General features: G+C 48.9%; 1 protein-coding gene across 1 annotated transcript in view; it reads left to right on the top strand.

The window, feature by feature from the left end:
* The window catches only part of ADAMTS13 (ADAM metallopeptidase with thrombospondin type 1 motif 13), a 271,774-nt gene that overhangs the window by 185,677 nt on the left and 63,850 nt on the right, over window positions 1–22,247 (top strand). Inside the window, exon 24 of the mRNA XM_078646125.1 lies at window positions 4,979–5,158. Within this exon, the coding sequence (XP_078502251.1) occupies window positions 4,979–5,158 (180 nt within the window). The remainder of the gene's footprint in view (window positions 1–4,978; window positions 5,159–22,247) is intronic.

Here is a 22,247-nt window from a genome sequence, read left to right as displayed (position 1 = left end):
GCCGGATGACCGCAAGCTCTCCAAGATGGGGACGCGCCTGCGGCTGGCCTCCAACTTCATCTCCCACCTGAACTCCCACCTTCTCTCCTGGACTTCTTGTCTTTTGTTCTGTCCTGACCGACACGTTGCTGCTGTTTTCGGACAGTTTTCTCTGGACTCTAGCCCTCCTCCCATTCCCTCGTCCTTTAACCCTTTTCCCCGTGGATGATCCTCAAATGTTTCCTCCCTTTTCTGCCTCCCCTTCTCTCCATACCCTTCCATCCCTCCCACCCTCCCTTTGTGCTGTGACTGCACCCACACTTATGGAACTCTGCTCTTTGACTTATTGTAATAACTCTAATCAATGGTATTTGCTTTAGACCTTGCACCATATACCATTCCTATGCGACTCTTAGAGTATATCCAGTCATATCCCCTCCCTATGTATATAGAGATAACTCTAATCACTAGTGTATGCAGTAGACCTTTGTGCTCTCTACCATTCCTATGTGACCCTTAGAGTATATCCAGTCATATTCCTTCCTATGTATATAGGGATAACTCTAATGACTAGTCTCCTATGTGACTTTTAGAGTATATCCATGTGTATCCCTTCCCTATGTATATAGAGATAACTCTAACGACTAGTTGCCTATGTGACTGTTAGAGTATATCTATGTGTATCCCTTCCCTTTGTATATAGAGATAACTCTAATCACTAGAACATGCCGTAGTCCGCATTGCTCTCTACCATTCCTATGTGACTTTTAGAGTATATCCAGTCTTACCCCTTCCCTATGTATATAGAGATAACTCTAATCACTAGTTTATGCAGGAGTCCGCTGTGCTCTCTACCATTCCTATGTGACTCTTAGAGTATATCCATGTGTATCTCCTCCCTAAGTAGATAGAGATATCACTAGTATATGCCTAGAATTTATCCATTTGTATCTCCTCCTTGTGTGACTTTATCTCTTGTACATTTGCAATTTTTTCCGTTTGTACCTTTTTATAACGTATGTAATCCTAAGTCCGTATGTTTTCAACTGGTTCTTATGTAAGTCAAAAATTTGCAAATTTTTTGTCCGCTTGTAACCTTCAGTCCTTATGTTTGAAACTGGGTCCTATGTAAAGCGCTCTGACACCTTCGGGTAAAGTTCGCGCTATATAAAATCGCACAAATAAATAAACTGCACCATGGAGCCCAAAGCAGACTGAGAGGAGCAAGTCGGTAACACAGAGGTAATACCTCCCAGTTGAGGTCGATGAGGGATGGAAGATAAACTACTGCAGCATGGCAGCCAAACCAGCCTGAGGGCTGCAGGTCTTTAACACAGAGATGTGCCCTCCCAGGTTAGGTTACTGAGGGATGGAAGAAAGAATACTTCAGCATGGCTCCAAAACCGGACAGAGGGCTATTAGCCTGTAACACAGGTGTGCACTCGCCTAGGTGAGGTTACTTAGGGATTCTATTCTATTCTATTCTACTCTGTTCTAAAATTCTTGTAAAGCGCATGGCTACCCGAAGGCCTCCCAGCACTAGAACAGTCATCATAACACCCAGCTCGCCACAAGAGAGAGATAAGTTACTATAAAGCAAGCTAAAGAAAGTTCATTACTTAACTGACGGATTTCAACTGGGAGGCTGTTCCAAAGTTTGGGGCCCAAATGGGACAGTGAACTGCCTCCCCAACAAGATCTACAGATCTTAGGAACCTGTAGCAAGTGTCCTGAAGACGATCTAAGAGACCTCCCGGAATGTATGGGGTGGCAAAGGTCTTATGAAGTGATCTGTGCAAACTACATAAGACCTTGGATTGCACTCGCTGTTCTACTGGAAGCCAGTGTAGATCTTTTGAGGCCGTTTTTGCAGATTGGTGCCTTGGCAAGTTCATAAGGAGCTGGCAGTGGCATTCTATAAATCCCAGAGTACCTTTGCAATCTACCTGCCTAAGTCCTCCAGGTGTTCTTGGTATCCTGCAGCATTAATACTTTCAGATGATGTCTCCCTTCATATTAGAATATTGCCCCCTTTTAAACTTATAATTTAGGCCATTGATATTTCATGACATCACATATGTCAGTGTAGATTTTCTATTATTAACTCTACCGGGGCACTATTTTAGTAAAGGACATTTATGACATGATAATTTTGTAACTGAATATCTAGGCAAGGATACTTTAGTGCATACCTATGGAGGGAAGATGGAGAACTGCAGCCTGGCACTCAAATGGACAGAGGGCTGCAATTTGTTACACTGATGCATGTGAAGACACTGAGGACTAGAAGACACAACAATGGAGCCTGGCCCCCAAACCGGACAAGTGCTGTGAGTCTGTAATACAGATGCGTGCCCTCACTGATGAGGCTACTGAGAAACAAAAGACAGAACACTGGAGCATGGCGCCCAAACCGGACAAGTGTTGTGAGTCTGTAATACAGATGCGTGCCCTCACTGATGAGGCTACTGAGAAACAAAAGACAGAACACTGGAGCATGGCGCCCAAACCGGACAAGTGTTGTGAGTCTGTAATACAGATGCGTGCCCTCACTGATGAGGCTACTGAGAAACAAAAGACAGAACACTGGAGCATGGCGCCCAAACCGGACAAGTGCTGTGAGTCTGTAATACAGAGGCGTGCCCTCACTGATGAGGCTACTGAGAAACAAAAGACAGAACACTGGAGCATTGCGCCCAAACCGGACAAGTGCTGTGAGTCTGTAATAAAGAGGCGTGCCCTCACTGACGAGGCTACTGAGGAACAAAAGTCAAACACTGGAGCATGGCCCCCAAACCGGACAAGTGCTGTGAGTCTATAATACAGAGGTGTGCCCTCACTGATGAGGCTACTGAGGAACAAAAGACAGAACACTGGAGCATGGCGTCCAAACCAGACAAGTGCTGTGAGTCTGTAATACAGATGCATGCCTTCACTGATGAGGCTACTGAGGAACAAAAGACAGAACACTGGAGCATGGCGCCCAAACCGGACAAGTGCTGTGAGTCTGTAATACAGAGGCATGCCCTCACTGATGAGGCTACTGAGGAACAAAAGACAGAACACTGGAGCATGGTGCCCAAACCGGACAAGTGCTGTGAGTCTGTAATACAGATGCATGCCCTCACTGATGAGGCTACTGAGGAAGAAAAGACAGAACACTGGAGCATGGCGCCCAAACCGGACAAGTGTTGTGAGTCTGTAATACAGAGGCGTGCCCTCACTGATGAGGCTACCGAGAAACAAAAGACAGAACACTGGAGCATGGCACCCAAACCGGACAAGTGCTGTGAGTCTGTAATACAGAGGCGTGCCCTCACTGATGAGGCTACTGAGGAACAGAAGAAAGAGCACTCCTGCATGGCACCCAAACTGGTCCAAATGCTGCAATTCTGTAAGGTGTGCGCTCCAAAGAGAGGTCCGTGAGGCAAAGACCTGAGGCAACATGGTGTTTAAATGGACAGATGACTGCAAATTTGTAACATAGAGATGTGCTGTAGCAGGTGAGGTCAGCAAAGTATGGAAGATATAAAGCCTGCCCGCTCACTAGTACCCTTGATTCATGTGCTCCAGCAACCCTCAGTTTTAACAGTTCAGCAGAGGCCTTGAAAGTGACACTGCACAGCATGGCTGCTGAGATGTCCTCTCACAAGTCCCTCTTCGCACCTCATGAGGTATACCCTCCCTATGTTGTGTCCCACTGGCTGAGACAGCTAAAGATCCAACCTTATCTCAACCAAGGTTGAGAGTTAATTCCGTCAGACATGCCGGGATCATCTGCACATTCAAGGGTAACTGTTCCGCCACCATTTTGACCAAGGTAACTCTGTGAAAGACCGCCTCTGACGTGGCACTGAACTTTCTTATGCTGTTCACATGCAGACACCAAACATCAGAGCACTGACAATGTATACCCACTTTGGGTTCCATTTTCAGTTCCAACGAATGGCGGGGGATATTCCACAAGCAGTGATGGGTATTAATGGATTTTCTACCAGATATTTTCTCCACAAAATCGTTCTTCCTAAAGCAGTTTCAGACACTTTGGAGTCCAGTGTCATATAGAAACAATGTAACTGTGGTTGATTATATCTCCACTGCCATTCAGAAGGCACCACATTCTTTGGCGTTCTAAATGGGACACTGCCGCATGGTTACATTATACCTTCAGCCAGTAGATGTGTGTTGTTCCCTCCTCATTTCACTAACTTTAACATAGTTATTATGCCCTAATTGTTCAGCGTGATGCAAAATTAGCCCTACAAATTCAACCAAGGAACTTCATTGGTCATCAGATGTTACAAAGGGCCTGTATCACCCCAGTTTCTGTTTAGTTAGTTCTCTGGAGATAGACAACACAGTAAGGAAATGGAAGATGGTCTCTTAGCATCACTCAAGGGTCTTATTGTTCTATGCTTCACCACCCCCAATGGCTGATCACATGCAGCCTCATGAGATCTATTTTTATCTTCCTATACTTTTCCCATTATAGGGAAATAACAGAATTTAAAGTGAAAACAGGACTGAATTAACTAATTACGTTTCAGAACCAGAATATTGTGGAAAAATATCAGGCTGCAAATATATCAAACATATTGATTACCAAAGATCGTTAAGGTAAGTATGCATAGATAGGTTTACTCTACTTAACTTGTATGTACCTTGACAGTATTTTACCTTTAAGTTATGTGAATGTGCAGTCAAGAGTAGTAAATGTATACTACTCTGTACATTTACAGTGTTGTGGTTGTTGATATTCTGTCTACAATTTATTTGTAGCATGGTATTTATGTTCACAATATTCTGACATACAGCCCTTCTCACGTCTGACATGTAGAACCTTGAGGTCTCTAAGAGAGGCCAGGTCTTATTTAAATGGATAGATTGGAGGTCTTATGCCTGACATTGGAATAGTCATCTCAACATCTCATTAGTGGCATACATGGTGTTAGCTCTGTAATTTCTACCCCAGTCCAATGGCTTCTCTTCTTTCTCATAGGTGGGAGGTAGTGGAACTGGCTCCCTGTGCTGTCACTTGTGGCGGTGGTACAGTGCAACTTTCGGTGCGCTGCGTGAAGACAGAGGGTGAGCTGACACGGCCTTTGCCTCACTCCAAGTGTAGCCGTATCCCGCGGCCTAGCTCCACGAGATTGTGTAACTTCGAGTCATGCCCCGTCAGGTAAGGTTACGGCCATGGCATGATTATAAATTACAGAACATGAAAGAGTATCATTGAGACTCTCATAAAACCGTAGAGCTTGCTACCTCACTATTGAAGGATCAAGGCACTGTAAATAGCAGGTTTTACTGTGATTCCCTGGTGCTCCTCATTTCGACTTTAGAAGGTTGAAATGCTGAGTCAGCTTCCAGATACCAACTCCAACTTACAACTGGCACACAGATCTTTGCATCAGATGCATTATCTCCACTGAACAAGTTGCAGTTATCCAAAATCTTCTTGAAAGTAGTTTTTTACAATGTAAATATTCAATCATAGACATGGTCATGATGTAAATTTGTCCCTGACATCTGGAACATTATGTTGGACAAAAGTTCTGACTGGCACTTTCTTTGACACTGTAATTCTGATGGTCATATATAGGTGAAAGGAAGACATGGAAGTGTCGTTGGTAGGAGAAGTCCATACTCTTTATTAAGTTTCAATCTTAAGGACCGGCCAGGGCAGCCAACAGAAACAAACTGCCAACCCCTGACCCTTCCACATGCCACCATTCCGACACAGAACTAGTTGTCATGGTGGCATGTGTATCACAATGATAAACAGTACCCAACACATCTCTTACCTTACCTTGAATGAAAAAGAAGAAAACATCACAACATGAAATGAAACAACGTAGGGATGGGAACACACAGAAAAATACAGACAACACAAGAACACTATGACACTAAAAACCCACATAGTCTTTGAGCCAAACAGGATGTCTCCTTTCTCTATCAGACCCCTTAAAGCTGGATTCATTCTGTGAGGTGCTGGCCTTGCCCTGTGCGGTGATACACACCTCCTGCACATACTCAGCCCTCTGCATGGACAACCTCTCCTTGTTCCACCCTTTCCCATCACTCACCTTGGCAGATCTGGCTCCCATATTCTGCATTGGACTGGGAAATGTAGAATGTCCCTAATCAACCAGACCAGGCAACCGCACTCCAACCCAATCCCCTGCTTTGAAAATAGTTTGTCTCCTCACTTTGATGGGTTCCTTGGTCCGCATACTTGCTCTGGGACTTTTCACAATTTTCTCTCACTGATTCAGGTTTAACCTTAGGTACACTCAAATCATGCATCCTGGGTCTTACTAACTTGGTGGCAGCTACTCTGCCTTTCAATAAAGCGTAGGGAGATTCCTTGGTAATGGCACTGGGTGTGGTGTGCAGAGCCCATAACAAACCCACAATTTCCTTCTTCCAATCCAATCCATTTGCTACTGACAGCAGAATCCATTACTGTAGGGATGATATAATGAAGTAGTAATATGCTTGATACCCCAATGACTCATGAAACTTTGGAACTCTTTGGCCATAAATTGCTCACCATTGTCCGTGACCAGTTCAACAAGAGCACCTTCTCTCAAAAATAAGGTTCGAGAAATTCCAACGCTTCCTCAGTGGTGGCAGACTTTACACATTTCACATAAGGAACATTGAACCATAGTCTACAGCAACCAAACCTTTTTCGTTCATCCAAAACATACATGGGTCCAATGATTTCCAGGCCTAGTTTGAACCATACTTTGTCAGGAACAGGCACAGCCTCAATAGGACTTGGAAATGTGACTTGGGACTTGTCACTCACTGCTCATGCTACACAGTCTCTGACAAAATGTTAAAATCCTCTATCCATGCCTGGCCACCAAAATATCTCTCTGATTCTTCTCTTCATGGCTCTCATGCCCACATGACCCTCATGGGCCAAAGCCAAAATGTTGCTTTGCAAAGCCACCAGCACCACCAACAAATCCATTTTCATCAAAATGCCCATATGCATGCTTAACTCCAGAAAGCCATTTTTTAACGAATTGACTTCCCCATTGTTAGGCACCCAATCCTTATTCACATACCAACAACAGTTTGGATGGTTTCATCTCCTAGAACAGTGACCTTTCACTCTTCCTCTGATATGCAAATAAAACCAGACTCCATCAATGAGGCCACCAGGCAAAAACCATCATCCACCAGTAGCTTCTCTACTGGCGCGTTGGAAAGAGGCAACCTGGACAAACAGTTCACAAAAATATTCTTGGCACCAGGTAAATATTCTAATTGAAATTGAAATTCCATTAATCTTTAATGCCATTTGGCAATGCAAGGAGTGGCATTTCTGGCTCCCTTTGTGGTAAAAACATTTACTATTGGCTTGTGATTCATGTGGATGATGAACTCAGAACCCCATAAGTACTGCCTAAAATGATCCACACCCCACCAACAGGCAAGGGCTTCATGCTCTATCACAGAGTAAGTGCCCTCTGTGCCTCTCAGAGTGCGAGACGTAAAACCTACTACTTCTTCCTTTCCGTCTTTTTTTTTAAGTAACACAGCGCCTAACCTAAACTGACAATAGACAGACCATTAGTATCAAATGCCTTCAGGGGAATGGCACCTTAGTTTCACTTTCATTCATTGAAATTCACTCTCTTCTACTGTGACCCACACAAACGGCTAGTTTTTTTTATCAGTATTCTCCTGTTATGTGTTTTATCGCTACAGATGGGAATAAATCTAGCATAACATTCTAACATGCCAAAAAATGACTAAAGCTGGTCTGTATTTTGCAGTGTAGGGGAACCCTTTACGGCCATGACTAAATCCTCAGGTTCCACCACAGCGCAGACAACTTATAACCCAGGTAGTCCACTTCATCCACTGCAAACGTGCATTTTTCTGCTTTTAGAGTGACACGTCTTTCAGTCAAAATAGATAGAACAGTAGCCAGAGTCTTGTCATGACCTTCCACATTCTTTCCATAAACCAAAATGTCATCTTGGAAACATCTGACATCGGGAGCACCAGCCAACATTGCCTCCATGACTCTTTGAAATACCACCGAAACTGATGCCAGACCTAAGGGCATTCTCAGAATCTGTAGGCACCAGAAGAGGTAACAAAAGATGTGAGATAGTTGCTTTCTTTTTTTAGTGTGATCTGGTGATCTGCAGAGGATATGCCAAAGGTGGTAAATACTTTGGCCCCATCAATGAACCCAACATTTCAGTAATGTTTGGTAGAGGATGTCTGTCGACTCATATTCTCTCATTTAAATCCCTCAAGTCAATGTACATCCTAAAGGCACCATTGGCCTTCCTGGCCAAGACCTCAGGAGACAACCATTCAGAGCTCTTAATGGGCTCAATGATACCTTGCGGTCAAAGAGATTCCAATTCCAGAGACAATTCCTTTCTCATAGCAAATGGAACACATCTGATCTGGCTTTGTGAACTACAAGTTGAGCTCCTTGTTTTAAAATTATACAATGTGAAAAACCCTTGATGTTGCCAAGATTCTTGCTAAAGACTTCTGGAAAGGACGCTTTCCAATCTTGTACTCCCACAGTCCAGACAGATTTGAAATCCTCTTTAAGCAAAACCTGTTGTGGTCTAAATTGATGCCCACATTTTTCTGTTCCATCTATCCAGCAAAAACAATCCCACTTTTGCCACATACACTGTAGTTGAAGTTGAATGATGCTTAAAAGTTAAGACACAACCAAATTCCCCCAATATCTGAACAGGTTTACCCCCATAAGGTACAGGCTTAACTACGGATTTCTTCAAGGGAATATTGTCTAACTTATTCCATTCTTCAGGACCAATAAGAGTGAAAAAGGAACCAGAATCAGCCATCATTGAAATACTCTTGCCATCCACTCCAATTTGACAAAACGGATGCCTGACACTCATGCACTCCAGCTTGAAAAGTTCTGGAACATCAGCTATTTTTGTGCATTCAATGGTTTTGTGCGAGTCCCCCAAATCATTCAAACTACCCACCACACTTGATACATCAACATCCGATATCATCATAACCAAATTACTCTCTTCACTGTCAGGATAATAATCCACCCCAGGTACACTATTAATTGACAGAACTTTTTTTAGGTCGAGCTGGTGTAGCAATGCGAAGCATTGCATCCAGCGAAGTATCTATTGTTGGCCACTTCCTGGGAATCTGAGACAGGGGATATGCACGCGCAAGCACTCGGCGATTTCACCTCATGGGCGCGAACGTCCAGCCCGGCGCCGTGCACATCTCCTGTCCACATTCCCAGCAAGTCAGCCTATCGCGCGTGCATGCACACAGACGTACACGCACACACACAGACACGCGGGCACACACACACACACACACACACGCACACACACCTCCCGCAACTTTCACACATGTTTCTTCATTTCCCCCAAAGTCTCCGCTTTTGTTTTTGTTTGTTTCGCTCCCCACATGTACTCACCTCCCTCTCGGTGATCCAGGGGCCCCCTTGCATGTATCTGTGTCTACGGTTGAATGTGTATCATCTATAGGAATGCTTCTCTAGGTCCTCACAGGCACTCACCTCGCTCTTGGTGATGCGGTGCCTCTCTAGCTTCACAACGGCGAAGTTGCCCTTCACCAGCGTCTGCTCGATGTCGTAGAAGCCCACCCGCACCGGGCCGTGCTGGGGGTGCCCCGGGGGCTCGGCCATGACCATGCTGGGGCCGGGGAGCAGCGGAGGCGGCACCGGGGTGCGGGAGCCCAGGGAAGCGGCGCGAGCAGCGGAGGCTCCGGTGGCAAAGCTCAGGCAAAGCCCGGCACCGCCCCTCGGTGACGTCAATTGACTTCAGGGCACCGGGAAGAGCAGAGGCGGGGCCTGCAGACTTTCACAGTTCACTGCCAAGGCGTCGCCATGGTGACCACAGTCAGCGTTGACGTCACCGCCGAGATGTCAATCAGGGAGTGTGTCCGCTGCCAGCTCCTTGGCTGTCAATCTCCAGAGGTGGGCAAGGAGGGAGAGGCAGACGCCAGCTGTGCAGAGTGCCTGCCCTCGCCTACTCTGTCTCTGCGCACCCATGCAGCTGGATAGCGCTTGCACCCGTGGCGTGGGTATATCCTTTATGTGCCAGCTCCGTTAGCTCAGGGTACATGATAGCCCCGAAAGATAATTGCACGTTGCACCATCTCTGCAGTTTACATAACCTCTACACTGATCTGTGCGTGGTACTTAGGGTATATCACTCCATAAAAACGGGGCTATTAAATCTTGCACCGAGCACTCTTTACCAGGAACAGCCACGCTACTCCGTCTAGAATGATCCACGCAGCGCTTATTATTGCAATGTAGAGGTACTCACCACATACCATTCGCAGGTATGTAGAAAATAATTGGGGGGCACTACCAACCAGAATATAAGATCCTTAAGTATTGCCCGGCGGTGTCGCCTCTTGAACCCACAAAGAAGTTAAACTATTGAAGAGGCAGGCGCTGGAGTCTGGAAGGCAGGAAACAAGGTTTTTATTCTCTCCGGAGGAGAACACAACGAAACGGACAGAAGGTATCGTTCTGAGGTGCTCTAACTGCATCCCTGAGGCCTGGCCTCTTATACACACGTTTATCTGTTTATTGCATGTAACACATTCTCGTCGATACTTTGATGTACGGAAAGACATCCTCAGAATCCCCCCCTTCCCAGCCCGTTCCCACGCAAGGTTACAGTGGAAGTCCCCGCCCCGTTCACAACAGGTGATGATCATCGCGCAGCTGGATATTCCGCAGATTCACGGAGTGTGTGGGGTTCGATCGGATCTCGTGGGATGGGGGGGCTTTGATCATCTCGGGGGTCCTTTGAGGAGGGAAGCTTTCTATTGTACGGGGAGGGGCAAGGGATTGGTATCGGCAGAGCTGGATGTCGGCCTGGGAACGGGGAAGACAAACGGGCACACGGGGAAAAGGGGTTTGCATCAAAGGGCCGGGGATCATAAATGGGAAGAAGGGAGGTGTTGCGCTGGGAACAAGACGAGGGCCTGGGGCAGAGCAGCGCCGAAGAGGGGTTTTATGATTCGCGGCAGGTGCAGGCAGGGGGGTTGTCAGCGAAGCTAGGAGGGAGAGAGAGACGCGCTGGCCCTCGGCGAGAGCAGGGAAGCCATGGTGCCCAAAATGGCGGCTGTTTTACGCGCACAAAAGGTTTAAGGAGAGCAAGAGGGCGCCGATAATGTTGACGGTTTCAGCCCAACTTTCAACAGTCCCCCCTTTTCAACATATCTAGCCACCTTGCTTTACTCGATGTCAATTTTCATCAAATTCCTAACTTCGGTATCATACAATGCTCTCATATGTTCGCTTCCAATGTCCACAGTTTTGGAAAAAATACAACTCGCACATAAAGAACACATAGGTGGCAAACATTGAATTCCTAAGCATAGACCACATATTACAACTACGGGAATCAGGATAATGGTGAGCAGTCTCCAGCCCCAGCTTTTGACGGTGTCCCAGAACCAACCACCAAGCGACCATTCTTCTTGCTCTTGGTGAACTTCCGAAGAGAGTCTGTGAAGATGTTCGATGGCTTTGTACACTGAGGGTGAGTTGTCCGGTATGTATGTACAACAGCTGGACCCAATAATGCGGCATGCTCCTCCACGGTCCGCCAGAACCACATCTAGAACGAGGCGGTTCTGCAGAGCCACCAAACGGACCGCTTGGAGCTCGGCAGTGTTGTTGGCAAAGATGCCCGCTGTGATGTTCATGGTTGTCTCGACTGCCTGAGTCAAATGTCGGATGGCACGGCTGTTTGCCATCGGGCCCCAGAGGGGGACGAGTCCTTTCATAGCATCGAGGAACTGTGCCCCTGTTGAGTCGGCTTGTTCAATGTCTTTGGCTCGTTTTTGCCGGTGGTGATTCGCTGGGGCTACATAAGTAGGAGGAAGGACGAAGGAGATGTAGCAAGTGCCCCCCCAGCCTTTGGGGAGCCAGGTGTAGGCCTTCGTGCCGCAGATGAAATACATGTTTGGGGATGACACAAAGGAAGGTGGATCCGTGGAGTCCAAAGTTCTGGTAAAGCGGCAAGCGCTGCGACCCACCAGCTGTGTCCCAAGTCCTTCTACACACATGTGGCCTGTGACGTTGATGACCGTCAGGGCCACAGTCAGAGTGGCAGCCGTTCGTTTCCGCAGATAGGAGAAGGTGGGTCTGGTTGGATTGTTGAACACCTGCATTTCGATTCGTTCTTTAGCCGGGATGTCCATTTGGTTCGAGTCGCTGGGGGTCAGCGGGCAGAAGTGTGTCTTTGTCTTGTTTCGCCCGGCCCCGTGAGAAGAATGTGCTGCAGTTCTGCTGGAGGTGGCATTGCCCGTATAGCTTTCTTGCAGGAGGATCAGCCAAGCAAGGCAGGAGCCGTGGACAGAGAAGGGTGAAGGGATGAATGGTATTGAATGTCCAGTGGCATGGGGTAGCAACCCACAGATCCAGCAGTTGGTGGTATTGGTGGCAAGATTGTGCTGGTGAAGTAGCTGCACGAAAGAGTTGTTCCAAAACTCCTTTCGCCTCTCTCTTAGTTGAGGAGAGAGCGAAATTAGATAATGTTCCTTCATGGTGGTAGGCTGAGCAGTGGTTAGGAATGTTTCGTGAGCAGGTGCGTGTTCTTCCATAATCCAGAGCGTAGTCATGAGGAGAAAACAGAGGAGGATTACGATGAGGAGTGCAATTGTCTTTGAGCTATGGAGTCTGTCTATTCTCGGATTTCTGTAGTGGGTATTTCCTGCTGTCTCCGTCGGCTTCTTATTTGGCGCTTCCATCATCTTCTTATCTGGCGCTTCCATCATCTTCGTCTTCAAGGTGCTCGGTAGTGGGCAGGACCACAGACTTAGTTTTAGCTTCTCTCCACGTAACCCTTGGTAGTTTGGGTCACCGTTCTGAGATCCTTTAACCTAGTCCGTGGCCTACTTAGCCGAAGCTCCCTCCTTTCGACGCAGGAAATACCCTTCTCGAGATGGCACAGTGGGGTCAGGATGTTTTGAAAGTTCAAGTGTCTCAGTATCAGGGTAGCAGTTCAACGATGGTCGGTCCTGGTTCAGGAGCTCTTCTTGGGTGTTGACGGTGTCTGTCGTGGCCAGGGCTGGAGAGACCTTTTTGCAGTGATGAGCGTGCAGCCAGTGTTTCTTCCCCTCCACTCGAAGTGCGGTCCGAGTGGTGATCAGCACTTGCCAGGGGCCCGTCCACCGGGGTTCCAAACTTTTTGATCGCTGAAAATTTCGGATCAGCACGAAGTCCCCCGGCTGGATGGCGTGACCCGGACCCCTGGAAGCATCGGGGATGGCCTGCTGCACCTGCTGATGAAGGACAGACAAAGTTTCAGTCAATTTGTACAGATAATCAGACATTAGGACATCCGGAACGTCATGAATGGAAGTTGGTTTCGGGGCAGACCAGACGCTCATGGGTCGACCGAAGACAACTTCATAAGGGGTTAAGTGATGTCGGGTGGGGGTAGAGCGCATCGATAGTAATGCCAATGGGAGGGCGTCTGGCCATTTCAGGCCCGTCGTAGCCACTATTTTGGCCAGTTTAAGCTTTAGTGTGGCATTGTGTCGTTCGACAAGCCCAGCAGATTGAGGGTGGAAGACTGCGTGGAATTTCTGTTTAATACCCAGCCCATTTAGGATGAGCTGGATAACTTTGGCTACAAAGTGGGGGCCATTATCACTCCATAAAACACGACAGAGGCCATAACGGGGGAAAAACTCCTTTAACAGAACCTTTGCAGTGGCCATAGCGGTGTTGTCACGGGTTGGATATGCTTCCACCCACTTGCTAAATGCGCACACCACGACGAGTACATATTTCAGGCCTTGGCATCTGTCTAGCTGGATGTAGTCCATCTGCAGGACTTCAAATGGGTGGTTTGGGACCCCAAATCCCCCCCGGGGTACTACAGTTCCTTTCCCGGGGTTGTGTTGCAGGCATATTAAGCATTGTTGGACCAGGCGTTTGGCGGAATCTGGGATCTTGTCATTGTGCCAAACCCTGGAGACAAGTTCGATCATGGGGGCTGATCCTATGTGGGCAGGGGAGTGTGCCATGGTTAATATGGGAATCAAGTACGAATCAGGTAGCAACCATTTGTTCGTGTCTTTTGTCCGCCAGCAGCCTTCATCGTCTTTCAATCCCACCCGTGTCCATTCAGTCAATTCGTGTTGTGTGCTAGTCGTTTGTATGTCTCTAATTGTGTCCTTGGCGTCAGTCCAGTTTTCTGCTTGTGACCTGGTCACGTACATATGTGTTGTCGTTCTATTTTCAGCTGTCGTTCGGGCGGTGATGTCGGCTAGTGCATTTCCCTGTCCAATAATGTCTGTCACTTTCTTGTGTGCCTGGCATTTGATAACGGCAAGTTTGTTGGGGAGGAGGACAGCTTCGATTAAGGCGGAGACTAAATCCCCGTGCAAAATGGGTGTGCCGTGTGAGGTCAAGTATCCTCTCTCCCTCCAGAGGAGCCCAAAATGGTGAACCACCCCGAAGGCATACTGGCTGTCGGTGTAAATGTTCGCTGTGGTTCCTGTTGCCAGGATGCAGGCTCGCGTCAAAGCAATCAGTTCCGCTGCCTGGGCAGATCGCTGGGCGATGCGGGCTGTTTCTACTACAGTTCGAGCCGTGGTGACTGCATAGGCAGCGGAAGTGGTACCATCGGAGAGTTTGATGCAAGAACCGTCCACCCACAACTCCCCGTCGGGGTCAGGGAAAGCTGTGTCTCTGAGATCGACCCTACTCCTGGTCTGTTCGTCCGTAAGAGTCACGCAGTCATGTACGGGGTGCACATTGGGATCGTTCTCTGGCAAGGGTAACAGAGTTGCTGGGTTCAGTGTGGTGCATCTTTTCAGGGTGATATGGGGGGCAAGCAAGGTCAGTTCGTATCCAGTCAGTCGTGCACTCGTCAGATGTTGCGTCTTGGTTTGGTTCAGGAGGGTGTCGACTGCATGGGGTACCAGTACCGTGAGGGAATTCGAGAGTACAATCCCCTCACTCTGTCGGATAGAGACTGCAGCAGCAGCTACAGCTCGAAGGCAGGCAGGCAAGGCTCTGGCGACAGGGTCAAGAGTGGCAGAGAAGTAAGCGCACGGTCGTTGCTTAGGGCCGATGGCCTGGGTCAGGACAGATAAAGCGCACCCCTCCCTTTCGTGAGTGTAAAGGGAGAAGGGCTTTCTGTAATCAGGGGTACCCAGGACAGGGGCTGAGCAAAGGGCATCTCGCAGTTCTGTGAAGGAAGTTTGACACTCAGGAGTCCAAGGGAGTGGGAAAGGGACGTCTTTGTTTAGCAGAGAAAGCAGTGGTTTTACAACGAGGCTGAAGTTTGGTAACCATTGTCGGCAGAAGGAGGTGAGGCCTAATAGGGAGCGAACCTGCTTCTGGGTTTTTGGGACAGGGGTATCTAGAATGGTTTGGATTCGATCAGGGGTGAGTTTTCTTCCATCTTTGGACAAAAGGTGGCCTAGGTAAGTGACCTGGGGTAGGCAGAATTGCAACTTCTTTTTGGAGACCTTGTGGCCATTTTCCGCAAGGAAGTGCAAGAGTTGAATGGTGGCGGTAACCGCTAGAGGGGTGGTGTCGGCTGCCAAAAGGATGTCATCGACATATTGTACCAACACCACCCCGTCGGGTAACTGGACTTGGTCTAGTTGTCTTTTGAGGGCCTAGCTGTAGATGCTAGGGCTTTCCGTGTAGCCTTGAGGCGCTCGGCAAAACCTATATGAGCGGGCTTTTAGGGTAAAGCCGAAGAGATATCGGCTGTCTGGGTGGATGGGGATGGAGAAGAATGCGTTCTTGAGGTCGATGACGGAAAAGGTGGTGGCAGTGGATGGAATCAAGGTCAGGATGGTGGTGATGTCTGAGACCACAGGGTACTGGGGTACCACCACTTTGTTGATCTCTCGGAGGTCGATGATGAAACGGTATGCTTTCTCATCTCCCTCTCCCTGCTTCTTGATAATGGGCAAGATAGGGCTGTTGCAAACGTTGCTAACCACTTCCTCTACCACTCCTGCGTCTATCAGTGACTGGATAATCATTACCAATGCCTTCTCGCCCTCTGGCGATATCCGATATTGTGGGAGTTTTGGGAGTGTTGCGTCTGGTCGGACAGTAATGTGCACTGGGTCAATTAACATACGCCCTACGTCCGAATCCGCTTTGGCCCACAGATACGGAGGTAGAGTGTCAAGCGGGGACGCGTCAACGTCGGTGATGGAAAACATGTGTCGGGGGGGGCAATGTCTAAGCAGAACGGGGTTGTCGTAAAGAAACACTCGAACTCCATCTTGAGAACACCTAATCGTCGCTCGGAAGTGTTTCAGTAAGTCAAGTCCCATAATGGCGTCAGGGCTATTGGAGGAAAGCAAGAACGTGGTGTCGGTGGTGTTGTTTTTTACGTCAAAGAGAATCGGGGCAGACAAAGGGTTGGTGGAGGGCGTTCCATCGAAACCTGTCGATGTTATGAGTGAGCCAGACAAGGGTGCCCTTGGAATCAGTCGTTTAGATAACGCACTACGTGTTGCGCCAGTGTCTACCAGAAATGGAGACTTGGTACCCAGGACCTTAGCAGTGACATAAGGGCCCTGCTGGTCAACATAGAGCTCGACTGGATCCCTCCCTCGCCCTTGGCTGTCCTATGCGAAGGTGTGAGTGTCGTCATAGTCAGATTGTTGATATTGGTTCTGCCTGGGTCGATCGAACGTATTTGGTCTGCTTGATCTGTCATTAGTCGCGTCATTTGGGGGCCCTCGTTGTTGTCCCTTAGGTCTCGGTCCGTTTGCTACATCCCTGGGGTCTCTGTTTCTGATCATTTCCAGAAGAACTGGGCACTGGGATTTCCAATGGCCAGTCCCTTTGCAGAAAGCGCACTGGTCTTCTCTAAGGTCTGTGCGTCCACTGTAGGAAGTCAGAGTGCGGTCCTGGGGGAATGTAGTCTTAGGGACGTTTGTCTGGTAGTTTCCCCGGTATTGGTCTCGTCCTATAGTCACCCCTTGCAGTTTGGCAATCATCACCCTCTCTTTTAAGTCCTTCTTCTTTTTCTCTGTCGCCCTATCGTTTTCATTTTTCTGATGCTCATAATATTGGGCCATTTGGAGAATCGCTGTAGGTTTGGAGGCTGCCCAACTACTCTCGCTGGCCTGTAGTTTCTGGGAGATTTCCGATGATAGGCCCTTAACATAATTCTGGACAAACAGATGGTGTCCGGTTGCAGTGGTCATGTCCTGGCCGCTGTAATCGGAGAACACCGTTTCAAACCGGGAGAAGTATTCCGATACATCCTCCTGGGGTTTTTGGCGACAGGCTGTTACTATCGACCAGTCCACTTTCTTTTCTGGGATTAGGGTTTTTAATTTCTCTACGATTTTATCTGGGAGGTCTAGAATGGATTTCAACGGCTTTTGTCCTGGTCCCCGTTGTTTGTCCAGGTCATCGAGTTGTGACCAGGTATGTCCAAACAGCTCAAGGTGGTCGACTTTCCGGATTTGCTTCCACACATCAGCTGGTAGACATAACCCGAAGAACAAGTCGATGTCAGCCAGGGTCATGATCGTTGAACCCAGGGCTGTACCCAATTCAGTATAGAAGGCAGTGGGGTTTTTACGTAGGTCGGGTAGAGATTTCCGGAATGTCAGTATCTCTTGCCGGTCCCATGGCTGGTAGACCCAGTTGTACACTACCCTTCCCTTCGCATCTTGGTTGTTTGCATCATCGTGAGTCCCTGTACCCCGAGGAGGAACCCAGTAAGGGGCAGCCTCACGTATCGGCATCATGGTGTTAGATTGCTCGGTTGGTGGTTCGGTCACTACGGAGGCTGCGGATTTAGCTCCCGGCTTTTGTTCAGTGAGGTGGCGGAAAACCTCAAGCGTACGCGTAAGGAGGTCCGACACATCACACTCGCCCTCATCCCCGATATCGACCTTCCGGTACAGAGTCCTTAGGCTCTCGGGACCTTTGTCTCGATATCGGTCCTCGTATGCATTCAAGACATGATAACACAGTCGTACGGTAAAATGTCGTCTGTGACTCCCTGTATACGAGCTGAACATATCTGTGATGTACTCTTCATCATCCTTCCTTTCTACCAGTGTCCTTGCTATTTTGTCGATCCCCGCTCGCTCATCTTTGTCTAGTCTGTTTGTTCTTGCAGGGCCAGCCCCTCGAGTCTCATGGTCGTCTAACGTTGTTGTTGATGCGGGTTTTAATACAAGGGGTTCGGCTGGCACAGAGGCCATTGGGGCCGACGCTGTGGCGGTACCTTCGTTTGTACCTGGGGGTGGCACGTGCTGCGCCAAGGGTTGAGAAGGGGCATATGGAGGGGGCATGTAGATGATAGGAGGACCTAACAGCAGGTCCTCATTGGCTTGTCGTTTCGAGGGTAAATCAGGGTAGAGCATGGAGGGGGTTCTAACCGGACACTGGCTTGGCGTTTCCATTTCTAGTTTCTGTTTAGCTTTCTCTCTTTCCTTTATCTCTTTCTCTAGTTTCTGAGCAGCTAGGTGGGCTGCTTTTCGCAGCTCTTTTTCCAACCTACTCTCAGTTTTCTTTTTACGTTGTTCAGTTTCTTTTCGCCACATGCCGAAGCTGTCAAGCATAGTAGGTGTTGTCTTGTTTTTACCCAGGGCAGTTTCTAGCGTTTTTATTTTATCATCATCGAAGGATCCTATCAGGGGCCATTGACTTTCTTGACCCTTTTTTGTATATTTATGCCATAGTTTACTATAGGCTATAGCGGTCAATCCATGCTTCATGAACATGTCCTTATTAGGGGTGCCTTCCAGTGGGGCTGGATGGTCCATCTCTAATAGGCGGTCCGGGCTAAACAGGCTACTAATCAGTGGGGAGAAGACAGACATGACGGCTCGTAACGAGGGACTAAAAAGTCAGCACTGCCTATCTTATCACTAGGTGCAAAGACTGGACAGAATATTTCTATTCTACGTTGTTTGCAGGCAGTGAATACCTCATGGATCAAAAATAACAAAAGACCAATAAATAACAATGGGGAGAATGAGTAGGTCCGCAAAGATCTGCGTTACCTACCCTTTTCACTATCTGCAAAAAGGGTGGTCTCTTCCCTGTTTGCAGACAGGGAATCTCCAGGAAACAATAGTTTTGCGAACAACAGTTCAGTTTCAAGTGATTATTGAGTGGGGGAGAAAAAAATAAGCACGGCTGCTGCCCTACCTATCCTCCACTGCTTGCAAAGAGAGAGACCGTTGTTTCTCCGTTTGCAGACAGTGAATCTCCAAATAAATAAAAAGAGCAATACTAGTATTTTTAAACAAACAAGCAATCAAGCAATGATTTCGCGACTTGTCGTGGTTACACGACCTTACCCGGACCGCATGGACAGTTTCCTGTCTTCCGAATCCAGCGCCCGATCGTCCTCTCTTCTTCGTTATCCTCGCGGCACTCCTGATGGTTCCCAGTCAGGACCGTAGATCACTCGAGAGAGGTCTGTTCGGAACCAGTGAAGTTCGGATGATCGGCTGTCAGACGAGGGTCTATCGGACAGACGCGTTCCCGATCGTTGCAGTTGTTCACTTTGTCGTCAGGACCTCTCCCACTGGATCCATGGGTCGCTGATGGGCCCCACGCTTGGGACGCCAATTGTAGAAAATAATTGGGGGGCACTACCAACCAGAATATAAGATCCTTAAGTATTGCCCGGCGGTGTCGCCTCTTGAACCCACAAAGAAGTTAAACTATTGAAGAGGCAGGCGCTGGAGTCTGGAAGGCAGGAAACAAGGTTTTTATTCTCTCCGGAGGAGAACACAACGAAACGGACAGAAGGTATCGTTCTGAGGTGCTCTAACTGCATCCCTGAGGCCTGGCCTCTTATACACACGTTTATCTGTTTATTGCATGTAACACATTCTCGTCGATACTTTGATGTACGGAAAGACATCCTCAGAATCCCCCCCTTCCCAGCCCGTTCCCACGCAAGGTTACAGTGGAAGTCCCCGCCCCGTTCACAACAGGTGATGATCATCGCGCAGCTGGATATTCCGCAGATTCACGGAGTGTGTGGGGTTCGATCGGATCTCGTGGGATGGGGGAGCTTTGATCATCTCGGGGGTCCTTTGAGGAGGGAAGCTTTCTATTGTACGGGGAGGGGCAAGGGATTGGTATCGGCAGAGCTGGATGTCGGCCTGGGAACGGGGAAGACAAACGGGCACACGGGGAAAAGGGGTTTGCATCAAAGGGCCGGGGATCATAAATGGGAAGAAGGGAGGTGTTGCGCTGGGAACAAGACGAGGGCCTGGGGCAGAGCAGCGCCGAAGAGGGGTTTTATGATTCGCGGCAGGTGCAGGCAGGGGGGTTGTCAGCGAAGCTAGGAGGGAGAGAGAGACGCGCTGGCCCTCGGCGAGAGCAGGGAAGCCATGGTGCCCAAAATGGCGGCTGTTTTACGCGCACAAAAGGTTTAAGGAGAGCAAGAGGGCGCCGATAATGTTGACGGTTTCAGCCCAACTTTCAACAGGTATATTTGGGGTATCTCAGTGGATGCAATTATATCTATATTAGGATACACACCTGTAAACGGTCGATATAGTAGCACTAGTGAAGATGCAAACACCATGCAGCGGCGTGACGCACGCGTCAGCCCGTGCAGAAGGTGAGCAGGAACCCCCTAGTTTACCGCATCTCACAGACAGATGTTAATAGGGGCCCTCTGACGGTTGGGCCCCCCTGAAAGCTTGGGGTCTCTCCTGCGACGTAGGGGCTGCAGGGGTTTGCGTTACACCCCTGCACGGCACCAAACACTATCTGTGAACTGTAAACACCTTCAAGGGTACATGCAGTACATCCACTCCATCCAGCCATCCATCCCACCACTCCACCCATCCCACTCCATCCATTCATCCATCCATCCACCCCCCCACTCCATCCATCCATCCCACTCATCCATCCATCCATCCCACTCCATCCATCCATCCATCCATCCCCCCACTCCATCCATCCATCCCCCCACTCCACCCATCCATCCCCCCACTCCATCCATCCATCATCCATCCCCCCACTCCATCCATCCATCCCCCCACTCCATCCCCCCACTCCATCCATCCATCCCCCCTCCATCCCCCCCACTCCATCCATCCATCCACCCCCCCACTCCATCCATCCATCCATCCCCCCACTCCATCCCCCCACTCCATCCTTCCCACTCCATCCATCCCACTCCATCCATCCATCCACCCCCCACTCCATCCATTCATCCATCCATCCCCCACTCCATCAATCCCTCCATCCATCCATCCCCCCCACTCCATCCATTCATCCCCCCACTCCATCCATCCATCTCCCCCTCCATCCCCCCCACTCCATCCATCCATCCACCCCCCCACTCCATCCATCCATCCATCCCCCCACTCCATCCCCCCACTCCATCCATCCCACTCCATCCATCCATCCACCCCCCCACTCCATCCATTCATCCATCCATCCCCCACTCCATCCATCCCTCCATCCATCCATCCCCCCACTCCATCCATCCATCCCCCCACTCCATCCATTCATCCCCCACTCCATCCATCCATCCACCCCCCCACTCCATCCATCCATCCACCCCCCAACCCATCCCTCCACTCCATCCATCCCACTCCATCCCACTCCATCCATCCATCCATCCCCCACACTCCATCCCTCGCCCCACACTCCATCCCTCGCCCCACACTCCATCCCTCACCCCACACTCCATCCCTCGCCCCACACTCCATCCATCGCCCACACTCCATCCCTCGCCCACACTCCATCCCTTGCCCACCCTCTATCCCTCGCCCTCCCTCTCTCTCTCGCCCTCCCTCTATCTCTCTCTCGCCCTCCATCTATCTCTCTCTCCCTCTCTATCTGTCTCTCGCCCTGCCTCTATCTCTCGCCCTCCCTCTATCTATCTTTCGCCCTCCGTCTATCTATCTTTCGCCCTCCCTCTATCTATCTATCGCCCTCACTATCTATCGCATCACCACAGCATCACTCGGCACCACCACAGCATCACTCGTCGCCGCCACAGCATCACTCGTCGCCGCCACAACATCATTCAGAGCCGCCACATCATCAATCTGTGCAACCATTCAACAACAACTGATTCAAATATGTTCTCTCAATGTTTCAAGCTTTATTACAAATGTCACAAAAAGATGTTGCTATTTCACTTCTGTTCTTGGATTTTGTCACAATAAAATACACTGAACATAATCTTCACAAAAGTTATTTACAAACGTTTAAGCTATTAAGCAATTGCCATTATAAATTACAA

The sequence above is a fragment of the Lissotriton helveticus genome, chromosome 5_1, assembly GCF_964261635.1.
Source record: "Lissotriton helveticus chromosome 5_1, aLisHel1.1, whole genome shotgun sequence".
In the NCBI taxonomy this organism is placed as follows: domain Eukaryota; kingdom Metazoa; phylum Chordata; class Amphibia; order Caudata; family Salamandridae; genus Lissotriton; species Lissotriton helveticus.
This window is presented reverse-complemented; position numbering and strand designations above follow the sequence as displayed.